Source organism: Oncorhynchus kisutch, linkage group LG8 (assembly GCF_002021735.2).
Source record: "Oncorhynchus kisutch isolate 150728-3 linkage group LG8, Okis_V2, whole genome shotgun sequence".
Taxonomy (NCBI): domain Eukaryota; kingdom Metazoa; phylum Chordata; class Actinopteri; order Salmoniformes; family Salmonidae; genus Oncorhynchus; species Oncorhynchus kisutch.
The window spans coordinates 71771603-71795423 of NC_034181.2; the positions used below are offsets into that span (position 1 = coordinate 71771603).

At 43.8% G+C, this 23821-nt stretch overlaps 1 protein-coding gene across 11 annotated transcripts in view; it reads left to right on the top strand.

Moving 5' to 3' along the window:
- LOC109881438 (synaptotagmin-7) overlaps window positions 1–23821 on the top strand; it is a 107036-nt gene that overhangs the window by 71673 nt on the left and 11542 nt on the right. For 10 of the 11 annotated variants that reach the window (XM_031831098.1, XM_031831092.1, XM_031831091.1 and 7 more), the window contains exons 5-7: window positions 434–601; window positions 6809–7162; window positions 10171–10296. In XM_031831098.1, coding sequence (XP_031686958.1) covers window positions 434–601; window positions 6809–7162; window positions 10171–10296 — 648 coding nt within the window. The remainder of the gene's footprint in view (window positions 1–433; window positions 602–6808; window positions 7163–10170; window positions 10297–23821) is intronic. The other variant, XM_031831099.1, reaches the window with a different exon arrangement.

The following is a 23821-nucleotide window of genomic DNA, read 5'->3' on the forward strand; positions in this document are numbered from 1 at the left end:
AGTCTAACTGACAGGTACTCAAAACACAGCCAGCATCTGTCTGTCTCAGTCCCACTGCACCCAAACACACACCACTCTGTCACTCTTCCCATCTGGTTCAGACAGACAGATGGACAGACGGACGAACAGGCAGGCAGGCAGACAGACAGAATACACAGTGAATCTCAGCCCATCTCCCTCCTGCTAACCCAGCAGCAGCACAGCCTACTGACTTGCTGGCTGGCTGCTACTCCTCTGTATTGGAAACCTGTATTGGAAACCTGTAGCTGGATTGGTAACAACACTTCCTAATGCTATTCTGCTGTGTGGTTCACTTTCCGGGTTGTTCTTCCTCACTGATTCTACTGTTACTATCCACCTCTCTCTCCTCCATCTGTCTCTCTCTCCTTTATGTCTGTGTCTGTCTGTCTATCTGGTGCCCCCTGTCTCTCAGTGGGGTGGAGAAGGGGGATGGAGGCGGGGCTGGGTGTGGGAGCGGGGCAGGTCCCAGTCGCAGTGACAGCGTGAGAAGCATAGTGACGGGGCTGGGCCCTGGCAGCAAGGCTGGGCGCTGGCAGACGGTCCAGAGCCACATGCACGCAGGAGGCCTGAGGCCCAGAAAGTGAGTGACATGAGTGACATGGGTTGGCTGGGCATGAGGTCACGCATGGGGGTTATTGCTGAGCAGCGCAGAGGCATGGAATGGATGGTTTGGGGGACTGCAGTCAGAAGCAGCAAGGCTTATATGTGATATATGCTGCATTCGGAAGTGCAGAGATTTATGAAAGGAAAATGGATGGAAAGAGGGAAGAAACTACTGAAGGAAATAATGAGCCGAAAATGTGAGTGCTTGTACTGACATTTTCTGATGCATGGGAACATGTTGTCATGGTTGACTAAAGAGAACATCCTCTCTCACAAACAAATACCAAAAGTTACGCAACGTCTGCCACTGCTTCATCACTGTATTGGACCACAAAATATCTACTTTTTGATTGGAATCTTATAGCAGGGCCGTTCTTAAGACGCCTAAAACCCCCCTCATGTACACTCTTAGAAAAAAGGTGCTATCTAGAACCTAAAACGGTTCTTTGGCTGACCCCATAATGCAAGCCCTTTGAAGAACCATTTTGGTTCCAGGTAGAACCATTTGGGTTTCATATACAGTAGAACCTTTTCCGTAGAGTGCTCTACATGGAACTCTAAATCGCTCTACCTGGAACCAAAAAGGTTTCTACTTGGAACTAATTTGGTTCTTCCTCACTGAAAGAAGCAGAACCCAATGGGGAAAACCAAATAACCCTTTTTTCTAAGAGTGTATAACCATTTTAACACTTTCAGTCAAAATCTAATTCCCTCTTTACCTGCCTTCTTCACTCCTCTACTTTTTACCTCCCCCTCCTCCTAATCAAATCTAATTCCCTCTTTACCTGCCTTCTTCACTCCTCTACTTTTTACCTCCCCCTCCTCCTAATCAAATCTAATTCCCTCGTTACCTGCCTTCTTCACTCCTCTACTTTTTACCTCCCCCTCCTCCTAATCAAATCTAATTCCCTCTTTACCTGCCTTCTTCACTCCTCTACTTTTTACCTCCCCCTCCTCCTAATCAAATCTAATTCCCTCTTTACCTGCCTTCTTCACTCCTCTACTTTTGACCTCCCCCTCCTCCTAATCAAATCTAATTCCCTCTTTACCTGCCTTCTTCACTCCTCTACTTTTTACCTCCCCCTCCTCCTAATCAAATCTAATTCCCTCTTTACCTGCCTTCTTCACTCCTCTACTTTTTACCTCCCCCTCCTCCCAATCAAATCTAATTCCCTCGTTACCTGCCTTCTTCACTCCTCTACTTTTTACCTCCCCCCTCCTCCTAATCAAATCTAACTTTTCCCCCATTTGTGGTCTGTAATTGGTTTCTAATTTAAGGTAGCCATGTGTGTCTGTTTCTGCTGTAAGATATGTCTCACTCTCCCCTCTCTCTACCTCTGCCCCTCCTCAAGGCTCTTTAATTACAAATCACAAGGTTTTTAGTCAGTTGAATTGACTTTCTGGGTAGGAGATATCGATGAAGCCCTCAAGTCAGCAGGGGGAGGATACAGGCAGCAGATAGAAGGGCTTATAGCCTGCCTGGCAATTTGAATGACAGGGTAGGTAAGTAATTTACTATACACGCAGATAGACAAATTAAATATCTATTTGCAGTTGAATGTATTCAACCTTGGACAAAAGAGATATTGAAATAGTAGAGTAATGTACAGTGAAAGAAATAGGTGTTGAGCTTGCTACGGTATCTGGATAGGAGCTGTAAAAAGCCGAAGCCAATTTTATGACACAGGAGAAATGTATTTCTGCTTGAAATGGACTCCCAGATGTCTGGCTGGCCCTATGCCACGTATTCCATCCAGATTTATTGATGAATCATTCGGTCAGTTATGACAAAAAATAATTGTTGGAATGTAAAATGTAGCGCATACTGCAGCTGATGTGGCGCATACTGCAGCTGATGTGGAGCATACTGCAGCTGATGTGGCGCATACTGCAGCTGATGTGGCGCATACTGCAGCTGATGTGGAGCACACTGCAGCTGATGTGGAGCATACTGCAGCTGATGTGGCGCATACTGCAGCTGATGTGGCGCATACTGCAGCTGATGTGGAGCATACTGCAGCTGATGTGGCGCATACTGCAGCTGATGTGGCGCATACTGCAGCTGATGTGGAGCACACTGCAGCTGATGTGGAGCATACTGCAGCTGATGTGGCGCATACTGCAGCTGATGTGGCGCATACTGCAGCTGATGTGGAGCATACTGCAGCTGATGTGGCGCATACTGCAGCTGATGTGGCGCATACTGCAGCTGATGTGGCGCATACTGCAGCTGATGTGGCGCATACTGCAGCTGATGTGGCGCATACTGCAGCTGATGTGGCGCATACTGCAGCTGATATGGCGCATACTGCAGCTTGGCACTGAATGCATCATTGTTGGAGGTGCAGAGAGGAATTATTTTATTGAAAGACTTTTATATGATGTTGCTATCTATGACCTGCTGCTTTCGTAGATACATTTCTATCTCTGAGTCACATTTATTCTTTATATTGTTATATTTTTCTCTTGTCACTGATAGCTTGGAAGCTTATCCCTATCTTTCATACTTAATGCATCCATCCATATTATTTCTTCTCTACCTCATTCTTTAGATTCTTTATGCCATATAAAAGGTCCAATGATAATACTTTGGATGAGATGAGTGAGAGGAAGGATTTAGGCAGTGGTGATACAGGTGAACAGAGAGAGTGGGAAAGCATGATACTGATGAACTTCAATTAAACCAACCTAATGTCTTATATTATATACAGTTGAAGTCAGAAGTTTACATACACCTTAGCCAAATACATTTAAACTCTGTTTTTCACAATTCCTGACATTTAATCCTAGTAAAAATTCCCTGTTTTAGGCCAGTTAGGATCACCACTTTATTTTAAGAATGTGAAATGTCAGAATAATAGTAGAGAGAATGATTTATTTCAGCTTTTATTTATTTCATCACATTGCCAGTGGGTCAAAAGTTTACATACACTCAAATAGTATTTGGTAGCATTGCCTTTAAATTGTTTAACTTGGGTCAAACGTCTCAGGTAGCCTTCCACAAGCTTCCCACAAAAAGTTAGGTGAATTTTGTCCCATTCCTCCTGACAGTGCTGGTGTAACACAGTCAGGTTTGTAGGCCTCCATGTTCGCACACGCTTTTTCAGTTCTGCCTAAAAATGTTCTATAGGATTGAGGTCAAGGCTTTGTAATGGGCACTCAAATACCTTGACTTTGTTGTCCTTAAGCCATTTTGCCACAACTTTGGAAGGATGCTTGGGGTCATTGTGTCACGACTCCCACTGAAGGTGGCTCCCCTGCCTGTTCGGGCGGTGCTCTGCGGTCGTCGTCGCCGGTCTACCACTGATCCCTTTTTCCCTTTTTTTTTGGGTTGCACCTGTTCCCTGTTTCGTTTCTTGATTTCTGTCTATTTAAGCCTGTTAGGTCCGCCTAGGTTTGTGCAGGATTGTTACTCTGTTGGTTGTGGATGTGATTTTCGTGTTTGTTTTCTCCAGACTTTTTGGTCCTGTGTTTGGGCTGGTCTGTTTTAATGCGCCCTGTATTTTGGCGTGACCGTTTTGTGCCGGAGAATAAATTACGATTTACCGAACCCTCTGCGCCTGACTCCAACCCACCACTCCTCGTAAACTCTGACACATTGTCCATTTGGAAGACCCATTTGCGACCAAGCTTTAACTTCCTGACTGATGTCTTGAGATGTTGCTTCAATATATCCACATAATTTTCTTCCTTATGATGCCACCTATTTTGTGAAGGGCACCAGTCCCTCCAGCAGCAAAGCAACCCCACAACATGATGCTGCCACCCCCGTGCTTCACGGTTGGGATGGTGTTCTTCGGCTTACATTTCTCCAAGAAGTACGATCTGGCTATTTTTATGGCGGTTTTTGAGCAGTGGCTTCTTCCTTGTAGAGCGGCCTTTCAGGTTATGTTGATATAGGACTTGTTTTATTGTGGATATAGATACTTTTGTACCTGTTTCCTCCAGCATCTTCAAATCAAATTTGTCACATACACATGTTTAGCAGATGTTTTATTTTACCTTTATTTAACTAGGCAAATCAGTTCTTATTTTCAATGACAGCCTAGGAACAGTGGGTTAACTGCCTGTTCAAGGGCAGAAAGACAGATTTGTACCTTGTCAGCTCGGGGATTTGAACTTGCAACCTTTCGGCTGCTAGTCCAACGCTCTAACCACTAGGCTACCCTGCCGTCCAGGGTAGCCTAGATGTTAATGCATGTGTAGCGAAATGGTTGTGCTTCTAGTTCCGACCATGCAGAAATATACATCTGAGATGAGTAATGTAGGGTATGTAAACATTATATAAAGTGGCATTGTTTAAAGTGACTAGTGATACATTTATTACATCCAATTATGAATTGGATTCACAAGGTCCTTTGCTGTTGTTCTGGGATTGATTTGCACTTTTCACACCAAAGTATATTCATCTCTAGGAGACAGAACGCGTCTCCTTCCTGAGCGGTAAGGCGGCTGCGAGGCCCCATGGTGTTTATACTTGTGTACTATTGTTTGTACAGATGAACGTGGTACCTTCAGGAGTTTAAAAATTGCTCCCAGTGATGAACCAGACTTGTGGAGGTCTACAAATCTTTTTCTGAAGTCTTGGCTGATATCTTTTGATTTTCCCATGATGTCAAGCAACGAGGCACTGAGTTTGAAGGTGGGCCTTGAAATACATCCACAGGTACACCTATTGACTCAAATTATGTCAATTAGCCTATCAGAAGCTTCTAAAGCCATGACATAATTTTCTGGAATTTTCCAAGCTGTTTAAAGGCACTGTCATGGAAACTTCTGACCCAATGGAATTGTGATACAGTGAATTATAAGTGAAAATATCTGTCTGTAAACAATTGTTGGAAAAATTATTTGTGTCATGCACAAAGTAGATGTCCTAACCGACTTGCTAAAACTAAATTTGTGGAGTGGTTGAAACACTAGTTTTAATGACTACAACCTAAGTGAATGTAAACTTCCCACTTCAATTGTACAATCCGAGCAAATCTGATGGCACTTGTAGATTTTCTGGAATGTTTAACGCAACACTCATCAAATGTGCTGTAACTGCTATTAGCATATACCATAAGCCCATCCCAAGACACTTCCATACCCACTGACCATTCATATAATGACTGTAACACTCATTCTCACTAACCACAGCTCATCTTCAGTCAACACATTGTCCTGAGCTGTATGTGAGCTATCTGAAAGGCCATGTGGGGAGTATGAAGTATGACTGGTATTAATCTGGTCCACAAAGTCCCTCCTCTCGGGGCCCTGCCTCTGGTGCTCTCCAGTAGAATTACTACAGCGCTGTGGAGCTAGCCCAGGGCCCACTGAAGAGCACAGTCAACACAGCCAAAGACTGTAAATCCTCCAGCGCTGCACTAGCCTAAGACAGAGGCTGTTTAGCCAGAGCTTACAGTAATCATGAAGGGCAGACCATCGAAGGGGGAGAGTAAGGAAACACTATTAAACTAGTGTAAAAGCAGATGGATGATTAGGAAGACAGAGAGGTTTCAGGGAAGGGAGAGGGTTGTTTGGTCAAATTAATGGGTTGAACTGATGGGTAAGGCAGGCAAGATGAATAGAGCTGACAAAGACCAGTTGACCTAAGAGAAGCAGCATAGTGTGAGAGTTAGCTAGGAGGCTAGTGTAAAGTCATCATGGGTTGGAGGAGGACAGATTAATGGGATGACAAAAAACAGATACAAAGGAGGAGGAAGAGGTCAAGGTAAATCAGGGAGAAAAGTGACATGAAAAGGTAAGAGCAGTGGATGGAGTAAAATAGAGATAAAGGCTGTTAGCTCCTGTTTGGTGTTGGGCTGAGCACTGTCAAAAACACAAGCCTACCCACAGACTGTCAGACACTCACATACAAGCATCTTCTACAACTGTATAACTGCTGCTGAACTGATTTAACCTGACAATGCTCTATCTCCTGTTTTTCATCTCTCCATACCCTCCTTTCTCTATGTTGAACTCTCTGGGCCCGTCCTCATTTTTGTTCCCTCTGGTACTTGTATTGTACTCACACCATCACTCTCCCTCTGTATCTCCTGTTTTCCAATTATGTATCTCTTCTGTCTATCTCTCTGGTTACCACTATCCTCTCATCTATCCCTCTCCTTCCCTCTTCTCTCACGTGCATCCCCTGCAAACCCGTGTTACCCTCTCTTCCCTTGCTGCTCTGTCTGGTCAGTTTTGGGGACCCTTCCCTCTCGGCCGCCTCTACTCTGGAGCACATTCCATCCTCAGCAGCAGCCCGTCCTCGTCCCCTGGTGCGACAGCAGAGTCTCCAGCAGCCTCTCACCCACCAGCCCCCTCCGGGCCCCAATGACCCCCCAGCCACCTCCCAGAGCCTGGGCCAGCTGCACACAGGGCTCGGGGGCGGGGGGCACCGGGGAGGCCCGCGGGGGGTGCGGGGGAGTCCGGCGGGGACAGGTGCTTCCCGGTACAGAGGAGCAGGAGGAGGACGCTCCAGGTCCAACCCAGGCAGCTGGGACCACATGATGGGACAGATCCGCAACAGAGGACTGGATGTCAAGTCTTTCCTGTGAGTCTGCTGATCTAGGAATGTTCTAGATTCTGCTATTGGTTCTATTCTGAACCTGTTTGCACTGTCCTCTGTCTGTCTCTTTGGGCTTTCTCAACCTCACTGTGTTGTCCTTATTATATCAATTCTCCCCCTTCTCCTCGGGTAATTGTCCTAAAGAGTTTCGTATACTGTAAGATTCACTCCCAAAATGCCAAGCCTAAGCCATGTACTGTAGCTGTTTTTTGGCATTACTTTAATATGCTGTGTAATTTATGCATTGTTCTTGGTAACTCTGTCTGTATGCCCTTTAGTGTCTGTTTTTAAGTTTACTTAAAGTCACATGTATTATCTTTGCGTAGGTCACACTTGTCTACCTGAGGGTCGGGGACAAACTATTTGTGCTAATAAGTATGCTACAGCTGCATACCGTACTCTGAAGACTTTACTGTGTGTGTGTGTGTGTGTGTGTGTGTGTGTGCGTGTGTGTGTGTGTGTGTGTTTGTGTGTGTGTATGTGTGTGTGTGCGCTTACAGTGTATATCACATTTATAGCCTGTGTGCATCAACATGGGTGTAGGGGTTAAGCAGCAGCATGTAGAAACTACACATGAATTGATCTCCTGTCTACAGCGTCATTACTCCCACAATGGACTGTCACTGAGAGAGAGAGAGAGAGAGAGAGAGAGAGAGAGAGAGAGAGAGAGAGAGAGAGAGAGAGAGAGAGAGAGAGAGAGAGAGAGAGAGAGAGAGAGAGAGAGAGAGAGAGAGAGAGAGAGAGAGAGAGAGAGAGAGAGAGAGAGAGAGAGAGAGAGAGAGAGAGAGAGAGAGAGAGAGAGAGAGAGAGAGAGAGAGAGAGAGAGAGAGAGAGAGAGAGAGAGAGAGAGAGAGAATAGGATGAAGGTTAAACCCAAGGAGACGAGGAGGAGTTGTTAAGGTGGAGTGAGTTCAATTCTCTGTGTGGATATGGATGGAAAACTACCACTTCCTAATTCAATTTAGCTCTAGTTTTTACAAGATTTATGCTATGATAAAGCTAAATGTACCATCAAATGTACCATCAAAAATACGGCTAAATGCACGTTTTTTTTATTACCCTGCAGTCAGCAGTACTTCAGTACTTCACAGACCCCTCACAGCATATTGGAGAGAGTAGATCTACTGTAGGTGGAGGAGCGATCTGGAGGCCAGAAACTCCTGACACATTTGACGGTGTCACCTATTTTCCAATGAATCTGGTGTTGAAATGATTGGCTATTTGTTAGAGAAACAAAACACAGCGATTTCTTCTTCTCCTGTGTGTGAACGATGATGGATGTCTGAGGCTGTGTAGGGCAGCCTGCGGACCTCCCCGACCCCCCTGCCCTCCACTTGAGTCTCTCTGGCCCATTAACACAGGCCCCAGACCAGTGACCTCCTCACTGAATCATCGCTCAATAAAGGCAGGGCAGATATGTGGAACATGGAGGGAGAGGTGGCCTTGCCCACAGTCCCTGTAAACATGAATCTTTCTGTACTGGGACCAGGCTCTGGGGGATGGGAGGATGGGGAGAGGTGGAAAGATCTAGGCAATGCGGACTGTCTAATTGTTATGATTGTTTTATATTGCGGATTTACAGACATGCAGAGAATGAAGTTGTGTTACTTTTAAGTCATCATCTCCAACATTGTGACCTTCCATGATAATAGAGCTTTGCTTTGGTGTGGATTTAGGCCTATAAATTCATATCAGTTGTGTTCCTCTATTGTGGTCACCTTTCCTTATGTCTATTGTGGATTGTGTTTCTCTGGGCCAATAGAAAGTCTACAAAACTATGAGCAAACCAACCTATGTATTGAATACATGGAATCGGATTGTGATGATACCGATGAATGAATCCTACACATAATGTGCATATTTATTTTTCATCAGGAAGGATATTTGATTTAATGTGAATGAAATATTTTGGTGAACTTCCACCTTGGATAGTACTTTATTTTGATCATCATGATTTAGTGACTGTAAAGAACGTGTATTGATCTACTTGGATTTTAAAACACAGACAACATTTCTGTTTTGTCTGCTTCAACTCAAGAGATAAGTATGGTTGCGTTAATCTTTTTGCAGGGAGTCGTGTTATTTTGATATATTTATTGAGAGAGAAAGAGAGAGAGAGAGAGAGAGAAGAATGTCAGAAATTCAAATTACATTAAATAAAATATTTGGGTTAAATATGGAGGGAAAGAAAAACTGCTATACATTTTTACATCGTGATGAATAGCTGTATGATGCACAGACTCCATGTGTCATTTAGGCAGCTGGACATGGAGCAAAACATCTTCAGCCTCCTCACAGACTACACTAAAAGATGATAACTACTACTATTAACTACACACTACGAGTTTGTCCCCCAAAGACAATATGTTGTGATATTCTTGTGCAGGAAGACCGAAGATGATTAGAGAACAGTGAAGGTCAGAGTGGGTTTTGTTGAACAGGGGTCAGGAATGTGTTATGTAAAGGCCCTGTGAGGGAAGGAAGAGAATGATAGAGAGAGTTAGACAGGACAGGGTCCAGGGAAACAGTGACTCACCTCACAGCTTTACACAAACTGGGGAAGAGGATCCCCTAGGGGTAGCTAAGTGTGTGTGTGTGTGTGTGTGTGTGTGTGTGTGTGTGTGTGTGTGTGTGTGTGTGTGTGTGTGTGTGTGTGTGTGTGTGAGAGAGAGTGAGTAAGAGCAGGAGTGTGTGAATGTTTGCTTGTTAAGAGCACTGTGTGCCTGGCCCCTTTCAGACTTCAGCATACTTCAATATGACTAAAGCCTGTAACACGGTACGCTTCAAAGCTCACAGAAAATAAACCATCTGTGTCTACAACAGCTTGGGTTCAATTAAATGTTTTAAGGATAACATTTTGTATCAATCCAAGTGATAATATGTAAATGTTTCACCACTCAATATCACCTTTCTCTCCTCTTTACAGTTTTTTAACTACCTGTCTCTACTCTGTCTCTGTACTCGTTGTGTGTGTGTGTTGTTGTGTGGAGCAGTGAGGGGAAGATGGTTGTTCTGTCTCTAGCGATCGGGCTGGCTGAACAAGATGACTTCGCCAACCTCCCAGATCTACAGGAAGCACCAGCGTGCCAAGAAAACTCAACTCCACCGGACAAATCAAGGTACCAGCCAGCCTACGAACAAAAGAGTGAAAGGATGAGAAAGAGGGAGAGTGTGAAAGAAGGAAAGAAAGAAAGAGTTGAGAGATAAAGCCCTGGTGAAATGAGATAAGAGAGATTGAAGGAAAATAGTTGGTGTAGACTTCCCAGCAGTGTGTGTGATGTTCGGTGCAGATCCTTGTGGCCCAGTTTTGAAGCTACTGTGTGATCGGCATGATCCACAGTGAGAGGGAGCCTATAACAACCCAATGGGGACGCTGTAATTGGATGGGCTGACAGAAGCATCTGATTGGTTGGTTTCAGTGTCTTCCTGCTGTGAGAGTCCTGAGTTAGTACATTAGTAACAGGATTAGATATAGTCACTCTGAGAAGGCAGCAGGAAGTAATTACCTTTATTATCTGCTCCCCATATATTGTCTCTGATCCCGGCCAATCAACCATTCCCCAATTCCTTCTCCTGATTTGAAATAGGAAATATCAGGTAATAACACTAGAATGTCCTTTCATCAGCTGTTAACTATGTGTCTACATCCTGTCCCACATCATTGGTCCTAGCCTTACCGCAACATGTTTGTTTACTTTTGCCAGTGGAAGTCAGCTTTGGCTTTTTTCCTCAGTTTTTCCATCTTTCCTTTTTCATGCTCCCTTGTTCTTTTCATGCTCCCTCTCATCCTGCCTCCCCCTTGTTAGCCTGTTTGCCTCCCGCTCTTCCTCACCAGCTCAAAGAGGGTTTGATCTGCATGTCTCCATTCCTCAGCAGGGAGCATGGTGGGGGCGGACTCATTATTCTGGAGTGTGTTCCCCCCCGTGTGAAACCCCTGTCTAAAAATATGCTAACCGTTCTTCTGCCACCGACTCCATATGCATTCCCCAACAGCTGTCAGAGACAAACACGCTAACAGCCAACTACCAGCTGGGAAATAAGAACCAGAGCAACTCTAGATAGGCTGCCGTGTTATCACCTAAAACGTTCTCAGGAATTGAGTGCTCTGCTTGCCTCCTGTCCCTCATGGGTAGTGGACTGTACATAAATCCCTATTATTGGGTAAGGAGTCCTACTGTGTAAGGTGGTGTAGTAGTGAGTGCTTTTATATGGTAGCGTTCAGTACATTTCTGTCCCAGATGAGCAATAGAACAACATTTATCAGACAATAGTTAGTTTTCACTGAATCTCTCTGATGTAGACTATTTTGTACTGCATCTTATGATTTCAATACCATTTGCAATGCTTCCTGGAATTTCCACATTTCCTTTCTACTCAGTTCAAAAAGGAGCATGAACGATGGTAGATGGAGTTCTGTGCAGTGGTCAGAATACATATGAATCTTGTTCTGAAGGAACGTTATTGTGCTGTATTGGCCTGTGGGTTTGTCCTGTCGTGGTCATGCTAATCGTATTTCATGGTCATGCCGCGGTTATGACCTGTTCAGCCTTGAAATGCCTACATTGCAGTCACGGTGTGGAGGCACGCCTGCATGCTCATCTTCTCCCTCTTCCTGGCCGGATGCCTGTCCAACACCCGTCTTTAATCAAAGCGATCTGGTGCGAGGCACAGTCGCGTGGGCCAACTTGCCTAGTGTCCTTCCACAATGAATAACCACTTTCAATCATCATCTCTGTCCATCTCCCAGTCTCTCTAGTTACCCCTGTGTGGGTCCCAGTGCCCCTGCCTTGCCCACCCCTGGCCTTATGATGGATCCCAGCAGACTGAAAATTATGGAAAGTGATGATGCCTCCGTGTGTGTGTGTGTGTGTGTGTGTGTGTGTGTGTGTGTGTGTGTGTGTGTGTGTGTGTGTGTGTGTGTGTGTGTGTGTGTGTGTGTGTGTGTGTGTGTGTGTGTGTGTGTGTGTGTGTGTGTTTTGTGGTGGCATATTTCTGCTTTACCAAATGAGAGAGTTACAAACTTCACACACCAGTCAGAGTTATACTTAAACTACATATTTTTTAATAAGATCTTTGCAATAGCCTTTTTGACTTTCAATGATCTCCAATGAACCATTGAAAAGTACCAACAGAAAAGTACAAAGATCTTTTATAGCCAAGATTACACCCCTCTCAACTTACATGACGAACCACAGGTCTTAGGAACAGTTCACAAATAAATACTTTTTCTTGAGAAAGGAGTATCCCTTAGCCAGATAACATTCGCTATAAATTATCGTTCAGTTTGGTCCCTCCGACGAGGTTCTAATCTCGTTCCTGGTACTTCATAGTACAAAAACACCAACTCATCCAATGGCATATATCAATTATAAACTCTATCTCAAGTAAACCCCGTCTTGACCCCACTCCTGGACAAGCTCACTGAGGGGAGTGAGCCTCTAGATCATACACTATCCCAGCATAAATGCAACATTGGAGAGGACATACAATGTTTCCAGACACTACCATACACCTCCCCCCAATGGGAAAAGGAGGGAGTGACTGGCACACAGACGTTGTGGAGACAAGTAATTGGTTCCCCATTAGGTAAAGACACATTCACATATGAAGACAATGTTCCATTATGTCCTCTTCCCTTTCTGATATTCTGCATAGCACCAGGGACATGTGAAAGACAAGCCTGACCTCTCCCCTCTCTGGGCCCCAAGTGACTAAGGCCTGGCTGAGGGAAAAGGGCAACTGCCAACACTGTAGTCCAAAAGGATACATTCTAATGACACGTATCTCACATAAGCATATTATGCAAATAAAACATCTTAATTAACTATGTTACCCAACTAATTCTGTTTCATTCGCCACAGTGTGTGTGTGTGAGAGAGAGAGAGAGAGAGAGAGAGAGAGAGAGAGAGAGAGAGAGAGAGAGAGAGAGAGAGAGAGAGAGAGAGAGAGAGAGAGAGAGAGAGAGAGAGAGAGAGAGAGAGAGAGAGAGAGAGAGAGAGAGAGAGAGAGAGAGAGAGAGAGAGAGAGAGAGAGAGAGAGAGAGAAAAACCTTTGCTTTCAGGTTGCTAGTGAAATTTACACTACCAAAAAGACAGAAGTATTCACTCAAGGAGAAATGGAACCATTCACAATTCAGATACCTAGAAACATACAGTTCAATGAAATGAATAAATAGACATACAGGCTCAGGTGAAACAGACATTGACAGACAAAGCATATACCCTCCCTCCATACACACACCTTACTGTATATTAGAATAAGGGTGTCCTTGCATAGACAGAGAAAGGGTCATTGGTAGAGAGGGAAGGTCAATCATTCTCTCAAATGGAGAATATGTTTTCATTCTCAGGAGACAGGAGTGTGCACTCAGATGCTTAGAAGCAAGTAATCAAAGCTTCGTGAGAAGCATAAACTAGAGGCAGCGTAATCTCTGTTCCTTTTGCTATGGCAGCTCAATTAGAAATGAATCACAGTGTTACAGCACAACTCTAAAGCCAGTGATAACCAAGCTCTATCCACAAGGAGATGAGGGAGGAAAACAATGGAATTATCGTGGAAACATTTGTCTGGAAACATTTGTGCTGAGAGATTAGTGATGCTCCACAAAGTAGTCTAACCCCAATGTTGTCTGATTCTAAAGCATGCTACTGCAGCTGCTTCTATTGACCATTGTCCTGTTCTCTGACGATACCATTCTTACAGATATGATATCTGATCCAGAAAGTGTTTGTATTGTAAAAACTCGGTCCAAAGGGTGAGTACAGTATTCTGTAGGCTATACCTTAAAGCTGGTTATTGAAGTTGTGGTCATCGAGTCATGCACTGGTGGCTGAGGTCCATTGTGTCAGAGGCCTTAAGCCTCAAGGCTGACTGGAGTCACTGGACTAACCCTCCCACCAACATGCAGTAGCTACGGAGTTTTATCATGGCAGCTCGATATCATTACCATCTCCGAAATCAACTCTGCTGTAGCATGACAGTGCTAGCCCCCAGACACGCAGACACACAGAGAACACGTAAATAAGGAGCTCAACGCTCCATGCTCTTTGAGCCTGGACCACCAACTCCTTGGGGCCAGAGTTTCTGGCCTGTAATCAAACTGAGTCAAGCCTTATAATTACTATTCTGGCTTGGCAACGGTCTCCATGGCCGCCTCTGGAGCTAGCTCAGGGAAACTTGATTGGCTGGGAACAGAAATATAGGTCAGCACAAAAGAGACATTTAAAAAATAAAAAATCTGCTCTGTCTCAGGAAGTCATTCACCATGCCTTGCTGAGGCGTTTGAGTCGGAACACAAAGTTGATTAAAGGAAAGCGCAGTTATATAATCTGATGAAAAACAGTGAGAAATCCACTTCGGAAGTCCTGTGTGGAAAAAAGCGCTGCATAAATTCACCTTAATCAATATCTAAGTGAGATGTGAGGAGGAAATGACATCACTTTACCATCTCTTTACTTTATTAGGTGTTTGTGCAATAAATGGGAGCTTGAAGATCAGTTGAAGCATCAACCAGCATTCACAGGGTACCAACCAATCAGGATGACTCAGACTCAGGTTGGAGAAAAGTATTCAAACAACAGTTAGCTGGACAACATGTAGTAGATGGCTCCATTAGTTGTATTAAGCTGGTACGGAGGGAGGTAGCCTGCTGATATGTTGGATGTTTCCATTGAGTGGGCTGACACCAGAGCTCAGGCCTCATCCATCACAGCCTGGGGACCTGTGATTGTGTTGCGCTGCTCTCCTGGGGCATTGTATGATCAGCATGCCCATATACTGAATGTGTATGGATACATGCTTTCTCCCAAGCCAGGTCCCCCTGTTGACTCCTCATCTCTTATGTTTTCACCACTCTACCCCCTCTCCCATCATTAGAACCCATCCTTCACTCCCACTCCACCTCACCTCCATCTCCTCCTTCCATCATGCTGCCCTCTACAACACCAACCCTGCTCCTTTCAATCCATCTCTCCAGCTCTCATTCTTTCTCACTGTCTCTCTCTCTGCCTCTCATGCAGTCTCTCTTCCTCCCTTGATCTAATTGATCTATTAACCCTTTACTTACCTTCCCTCCCTTTGTCAGCCCTTTCTTTCCCTACCTCTACCTCTCTATCTCTTTATTCATCTAATCGTGCTTCCCCTGGGGGTGTTGACTGGCGCTTTGATGGGATGATGTCAGAGCTCCGGTCCTCTGTCAGGGTGGATGACTGTCTGCCCAGGCAGCCTGGCTGGGTTACATCTGCATCACTGCTGAATATCACAACAGGGGAATGAGATTCCACTGTGGGCAGCACACACACACACACACACACACACTCACACACTGATATGGAGATGGAGAAAAAGGAGTAGGGACACATACACACAGGAAAAGAGACACTCCAGAGATTCACATACACTCTATGTAATCAACATGCAAAACGTGTCTTGGGCTCAGCCTGTTTGGGGACCTGTATTTGATACTTAAGCAAGTCAATTGTTTTTGCAGTGAAGCACCACTGTTTCCCTCCAATAATACTATGAAGATGCTCATATCATTCATATCTCATGAAGGCTTGCCTGCTATGAATGATATTATCGAGAGTACACTGAAAGATTTTCTGCTCTAACAAACTCATCATTCCACCTCCATATAACTTCCTTAACTCTATCTAACACCATCTAACTCCATTAACTCTATCTAACCCCATCTAACTTCATTAACTTCATCTAACTCCATTAACTCAAACCAAATCCATTAACTCTATATAACTCCATTAACTCTATCCAACTCCATTAACTCTATCCAACTCCATTAACTCTATCTAACCCCATTAACGCTATCTAACTCCATTGAACTACATTAACTCTATCCAACTCCATTAACTCTATCTAAACCCATTAATGCTATCTAACTCCATCTAACTCTTTTAACTCAATCTAACTCCATTAACTCTATCTAACTCCATTTAACTTCATTAACTCTATCTAACATAATCTAACTCCATTAACTCTATCTAACTCCATTAACTCAATCTAACTCCATTAACACAATCTAACTCCATCTAACTTCATTAACTCAATCTAACTTCATTAACTCTATCTAACTCCATCTAACTCCATTAACTCTATCTAACTCCATTAACTCAATCTAACTCCATTAACACAATCTAACTCCATTGACTCTATCGAACTCCATCTAACTTCATTAACTCAATCTAACTCCATTAACTCAATCTAACTCCATTAACTCTATCGAACTCCATCTAACTTCATTAACTCTATCTAACATCATCTAACTCTATTTAACTCCATTAACTCTATCCAACAACATTAACTCTATTAACTCTATCTAACTCCATTAACTTCATCTAACTCCATTAACTCAAACCAAATCCATTAACTCTATGTAACTCCATTATCTCTTATCGAGAGATAATTAACTATCTACAGTGGGGAGAACAAGTATTTGATAACCTGCAAAATTGGCAGTGTTTCCTACTTACAAAGCATGTAGAGGTCTGTAATTTTTATCATAGGTACACTTCAACTATGAGAGATGGAATCTAAAACAAAAATCCAGAAAATCACATTGTATGATTAAAAAAAATATATATATATATATCCAATTGTTTAGTAACTACTATCTTGTCTCATCACTCGTGTACGGGCTCGGGAGAGACGAAGGTTGAAAGTCATGCGTCCTCTGATACACAATCCAACCAAGCCGCACTGCTTCTTAACACAGTGCCATCCAACCCGGAAGCCAGCCACACTAATGTGTCGGAGGAAACACACTGCGCCCGGCCCGCCAAGGGAGTTGCTGGTGCACGTGGAGACAAGGATTTCCCTACCGGCCAAACCCCCCCCTAACCCGGACAACGCTAGGCCAATTGTGCGTCGCCCCACAGACCTCCCGGTCGCGGCCGGTTACGACAGAGCCTGGGCGCGATACCCAGAGTCTCTGGTGGCACAGCTGGCGCTGCAGTACAACGCCTTTAACCACTGCGCCACCTGGGAGGCCCTCATTGTATCATTTTTAAGTAAATAATTAGCATTTTATTGCATGACATAAGTATTTGATACATCAGAAAAGCAGAACTTAGGTTTCTGTACCAAATATTTTGTTTGCAATTACAGGGATCATACGTTTACTGTAGTTCTTGACCAGGTTTGCACACACTGCGGCAGGGATTTTGGCCCACTCCTCCATACAGACCTTCTCCAGATCCTTCAGGTTTCGGGGCTGTCGCTGGGCAATATGGACTTTCAGCTCCCTCCAAAGATTTTCTATTGGGTTCAGGTCTGGAGACTGGCTAGGCCACTCCAGTACCTTGAGATGCTTCTTACGGAGCCACTCCTTAGTTGCCCTGGCTGTGTGTTTCGGGTCGTTGTCATGCTGGAAGACCCAGCCACGACCCATCTTCAATGCTCTTACTGAGGAAGGAGGTTGTTGGCCAAGATCTCGCAATACATGGCCCCATCCATCCTCTCCTCAATACGGTGCAGTCGTCCTGTCCCCTTTGCAGAAAAGCATCCCCAAAGAATGATGTTTCCACGTCCATGCTTCACAGTTGGGATGGTGTTCTTGGGGTTGTACTCATCCTTCTTCTCCCTCCAAACACGGCGAGTGGAGTTTAACCAAAAACTCTATTTTTGTCTCATCAGACCACATGACCTTCTCCCATTCCTCCTCTGGATCATCCAGATGGTCATTGGCAAACTTCAGATGGGCCTGGACATGCGCTGGCTTGAGCAGGGGGACCTTGCGTGAGCTGCAGGATTTTAATCCATGACGGCGTAGTGTGTTACTAATGGTTTTCTTTGAGACTGTTGTCCCAGCTCTCTTCAGGTCATTGACCAGGTCCTGCCGTGTAGTTCTCGGCTGATCCCTCACCTTCCTCATGATCATTGATGCCCCACGAGGTGAGATCTTGCATGAAGCCCCAGACCGAGGGTGATTGACCGTCATCTTGAACTTCTTCCATTTTCTAATAATTGCACCAACAGTTGTTGCCTTCTCACCAAGCTGCTTGCCTATTGTCCTGTAGCCCACCCCAGCCTTGTGAAGGTCTACAATTTTATCCCTGATGTCCTTACACAGCTTTCTTGTCTTGGCCATTGTGGAGAGGTTGGAGTCTGTTTGATTGAGTGTGTGGACAGGTGTCTTTTATACAGGTAACGAGTTCAAACAGGTGCAGTTAATACAGGTAATGAGTGGAGAACAGGAGGGCTTCTTAAAGAAAAACTAACAGGTCTGTGAGAGCCGGAATTCGTACTGGTTAGTAGGTGATCAAATACTTATGTCATGCAATAAAATGCAAATTAATTACTTAAAAATAATACAATATGATTTTCTTGATTTTTGTTTTAGATTCCGTCTCTCACAGTTGAAGTGTACCTATGATAAAAATTACAGACCACTACATGCTTTGTAAGTAGGAAAACCTGCATCCTTTGATTTGTTAGTATTGCTTCCCCTTTCAGAAAATAGGGAAGCATCTTAAGGCATTTATCTAGTAGATGACATAACATTGTATGCTCCCCTGCAACACAATATACAGAGATATGCACATTATAATGTCTTTGTTTCACAGTATGTCATCAGGTCCAGGTTCACTTTCTTACATTTTGAACAGAGTTAACACTACTATGCTTTTCATGTTTGTGGGGCAGGGAATTACGGTACCAAAGTCAACATTGTAGAAAAAATATGAAAACTCCAGCGTACACAATTTTATCTCTGCATATTTATTGTCAACATTTTGGTACACATCCTTTTTCAAGACGTTGAAGAAGGTTGGATAATGTCGTACACCAAAACATTGACAGTAAGAATGCACAGAGGAATTGTGTGTGCAGGAGTTATTCATGTATTTTCTCTACGTCTCTTTCTCAGCTTGTCATGGTGTCCCTGAGCAAGTGAGATAAAGTCACCTCTCTGTCCCCTGGGATGGGACCTGCCGCTTGGTCTAATTAATGGGAGGATAGGTTAGGCTCTCTGACCTGGGGTTAAGGTCATATGATCAGGGTTCGGGTGTCAGGATCTGTCTAGGGATCATAGCATCGATCCTCAGGGGATGTATTTTATCTGAAGTATTGAGTGTGTATTTGTGTTTCGGTACTTGTCGTGTGATGTCATGTGTGTGACAGTGCATATCATCTGTCATTGCTGTATTAAGACCACACAAACATTTGGAATAGTAATACCAACATGTACAGTATCTCTTGGGGGAGAGTCATTGTTCTATAACAGTCTGAGGTGTTGCGAGGGGATTGGGCAGAGGAGTTAGAACAGGAGAAGGTTCATGTTCTACAGCTGGGGGTGATTCTACAGTTCTCCTATAGACTTCTCCAGTGAATCAGCTGTTTGCTCCATGGCATCTTCACCCCCCCCCCCCCCCCCCCCCCCCTAGAGGCACGGCGGTATTTGGGTATGGAGATAGGATGAGTAGGCATGACAGGTCAAGGGGCCTGATGACAACCTCCTTATGGGAGATTATGGTTACCCAGCCATACCACTAGAAAATATAATTACGATACCATACAACCTCCGGTGGGAGCGTACAGTTTGGTAACCATGGTTACTCAAACCCCCACATTAGCTCATATCAATGGACTAGTCTTTACTGTACATTAGCTCATATCAATGGACTAGTCTTTACTTTACATTAGCTCATATCAATGGACTAGTCTTTACATTAGCTCAGATCAATGGACTAGTCTTTACTGTACATTAGCTCATATCAATGGACTAGTCTTTACTTTACATTAGCTCATATCAATGGACTAGTCTTTACAGTACATTAGCTCATATCAATGGACTAGTCTTTACTTTACATTAGCTCATATCAATGGACTAGTCTTTACTTTACAGTAGCTCATATCAATGGACTAGTCTTTACATTAGCTCATATCAATGGACTAGTCTTTACTGTACATTAGCTCATATCAATGGACTAGTCTTTACTTTACATTAGCTCATATCAATGGACTAGTCTTTACTTTACAGTAGCTCATATCAATGGACTAGTCTTTACATTAGCTCATATCAATGGACTAGTCTTTACTGTGCATTAGCTCATATCAATGGACTAGTCTTTACTTTACATTAGCTCATATCAATGGACTAGTCTTTACAGTAGCTCATATCAATGGACTAGTCTTTACTTTACATTAGCTCATATCAATGGACTAGTCTTTACTTTACATTAGCTCATATCAATGGACTAGTCTTTATAGTAGCTCATATCAATGGACTAGTCTTTACTTTACATTAGCTCATATCAATGGACTAGTCTTTACTTTACAGTAGCTCATATCAATGGACTAGTCTTTACAGTAGCTCATATCAATGGACTAGTCTACTTTACATTAGCTCATATCAATGGACTAGTCTTTACAGTAGCTCATATCAATGGACTAGTCTTTACTTTACAGTAGCTCATATCAATGGACTAGTCTTTACTTTACATTAGCTCATATCAATGGACTAGTCTTTACAGTAGCTCATATCAATGGACTAGTCTTTACTTTACATTAGCTCATATCAATGGACTAGTCTTTACTTTACATTAGCTCATATCAATGGACTAGTCTTTACTTTACATTAGCTCATATCAATGGACTAGTCTTTAATTTACAGTAGCTTATATCAATGGACTAGTCTTTACTTTACAGTAGCTCATATCAATGGACTAGTCTTTACAGTACATTAGCTCATATCAATGGACTAGTCTTTACTTTACAGTAGCTCATATCAATGGTCTAGTCATTACTGTACATTAGCTCATATCAATGGACTAGTCTTTACTTTACAGTAGCTCATATCAATGGACTAGTATTTACTTTACAAAAAAAATATTATATCTAAGAGTCTCATTGTCAGTAGTTTGTGTGTTTATGTGAACATACTATCGATCTGTATATCCTTTGTGTGTGTGTATGCTCGTAGTTCTCCAGAGACCGCAATTTCCCTCATATCAATGGACTAGTCTTTACTTTACATTAGCTCATGTTAATGGACTAGTCTTTACTTTACAGTAGCTCATATCAATGGTCTAGACATTACTGTACATTAGCTCATATCAACGGTCTAGTCATTACTGTACATTAGCTCATATTTCGCTGGCTTCCCATCAGTACTCAGAGCCCATCAGAGCTCTCCTATGATTTGTGAGCGAATTAGAGCAGATGATTTTAACAAACTATTATCCTTTCTTGTATTTTGTTTCAATCAAAGCATACAGTATAACCTGCCTAGTGGCCGGTAACCATCCTAAAAGGTCATTAGAAATGAGGAGGTGTTTTGGGTGTAACAGTATCGTTATAGGCTTACTATGTGGTTATATTTGTTATTATTATTATTATTCTTTTCTCTATTGACACTAGAGTATGATGCCAGGCTGACTCAGGTTTTAGTGTAGGGCAGTGGATCCAGGGCTGTGTGTATGTGTCTGTCTGTCTGTCTGTTTGTGTGTGTCTTTGTCTCTTGTATTGGTCATTAAGTGAATCATGGGGGAGGTGGGTAGGGGAGGATAGGGGAGGATTTCTTCAGCCTTGCAGCGGAGTGTCCCCACCTCTTCCCTTTTCCCTTTGGTCTCAGGCTCTGGGCACAGGTAACACTCCATAAGGATATTATCACAGGTCATGGTGAGAAGTAGAGGCCTCGCCTGCCTCCACGTGCCCCTGCTAGTTTGTATGTGTGTGTGTGTGTGTGTGTGTGTTTGCGTGTGTGAGTGTGTGTGTTTTCCCAGAGGCACTCACCTGCACGTGTCATATGTCCTCCAATCCCGTTGTGTCTTGCGGTTGATGTGTCTGCCTGTTTGCTGCCCTCTGCGACCCCCAGCCAAGCCCCCACGCTGCACGCCTACCCTCCTTTCACTCCCTCGATCCCAGGTGCTTGCTGTCTCTCCAGACGTTGCCGTGCCAACAGAGCAGACCATATTCTTTAGCTGGTGATCTGGGAAGGGAAGCAGCAGGGTTTGGTCCAGGCTCCATCAGCCACCTCTGGCAGCTGCAAGCCACTGCAAGCTGACTGACATGACCCTCACTGTGCCCACACACAACCATGCCACATGTTAGCATCACGTTAGCCCCACGTTAGCCTCATCAGTTAGCCTTAACAGTAAATATGGAAGAAGAGAGAAGATGACCTTACTTAACTCTATCTAGTTAGAGTGCTTTGTATGGAGTCCCTCTTGTTAGCCTGTTTGGAGTCATTTGTTTTGATGGTAGGAAGTTGATTGAATCAGACTGAGACAGTCATTCCCTGTGGGTGGGACACGACTCTAGACATCGACAGCAGGCTTTGGGTTAGATCCAACCTTTAATGAATCAGCATACAGGGAGATCATAGACTAAGAAAGGAAAGAGAAATGGAAAAGATAGATTAGGACTGAGGGAGTAAAGAGGAAGGACAGCAGGAAATGTTGGATATGAGAAAAATTGGCGTGATTCAGTAAAGATAAGATGAACGGAAGACGAAGCAAGGTGTATCAGTTGTTGAGATGTTTGGCACTTTGACCAATCCCCATTCCATAACCTTATGTCTCCCCTCATTCAACCCCCTCCCCTGCAGTCTACAGTGTGAATCCTCCTGACAGCTTTCCCCTCCAATCACAGCTATGCCAATCAAGAGACCCCCCTTGAACCAGGCTCATCCACATGACCTGTTTTGCTTACACTTACAGTACCTGTCTGTCTGTATGTCTGTCTACGTTCATTGTCTTTCTCTGTCTGATGCCGCACTTCTTACTCTATACGTGCTCCATTATCTGCCTGTGTCCCTGTCTGTGACTGGGTGTCAACCCGTGTCTGTCTCATTCTGTCTCTTTGTCTGTCTGATCTGGATAACTCAGTCTTCTCCTTGCCAAGTGGATAAACTCTGTTACTTATTTGTTGCTCATTCAACTTCACTGATCACCTACACAGAGGGTGCAGTGATCCATTTGTTTGCTCTATAAGGCACTAAATGGATGTTAGACAGGAAGGGGAATGACTAAAGGAATGGGGGTAAGAGGTGTAGGTAGAGTTGCAACATTCTGGTAACTTTTCCAGATATCCTGGTTAAAGGAGACCAGATTTCCTGCTTACTCCCTCTTTATTACAGGAATCTTACAACTGGGATTTCTAGAAAACCTAAAAAAGTTACCAGAATTTCGCAACTCTACCTACACCACTTACCCCCACTCCTTCAGTCATTCCCCTTCCTTTCTATTAGTGCCTTATAGAGAAAACAAATAGATCACTGGACAGACAGACAGACAGACAGACATGATATGGGGCGTAGTCCTCCCTATGTTCTGAGATGCAGGCAGCAAATACTAGCTGAGAGATTGTTTTGTATGTGCATGCCATTGCTTGCGCTTTGCTAAACTGTAGTATAATGGCACAGTGAAACTCTGCATGCCTCTCTTGTACTGTATATAAGTGAAATCCAGCCAGCCAGCCAGTGTTCATGGAAGGACACAGTGCACTAGAGTTACAGTCTCTCTCTTGTGTTAGGCAGCCCAACCCAACCACAGATACTGGATTTGCATTTGTGGACTGACCCTTCACACAGAGAGAGCCCGACCAGACAGAGACATGTCTGCGGTCCTACAACAGTGACTGACCCCTCAAACGACCAGGAACACAGACATCTGTAGCCTCAACCACAGACTT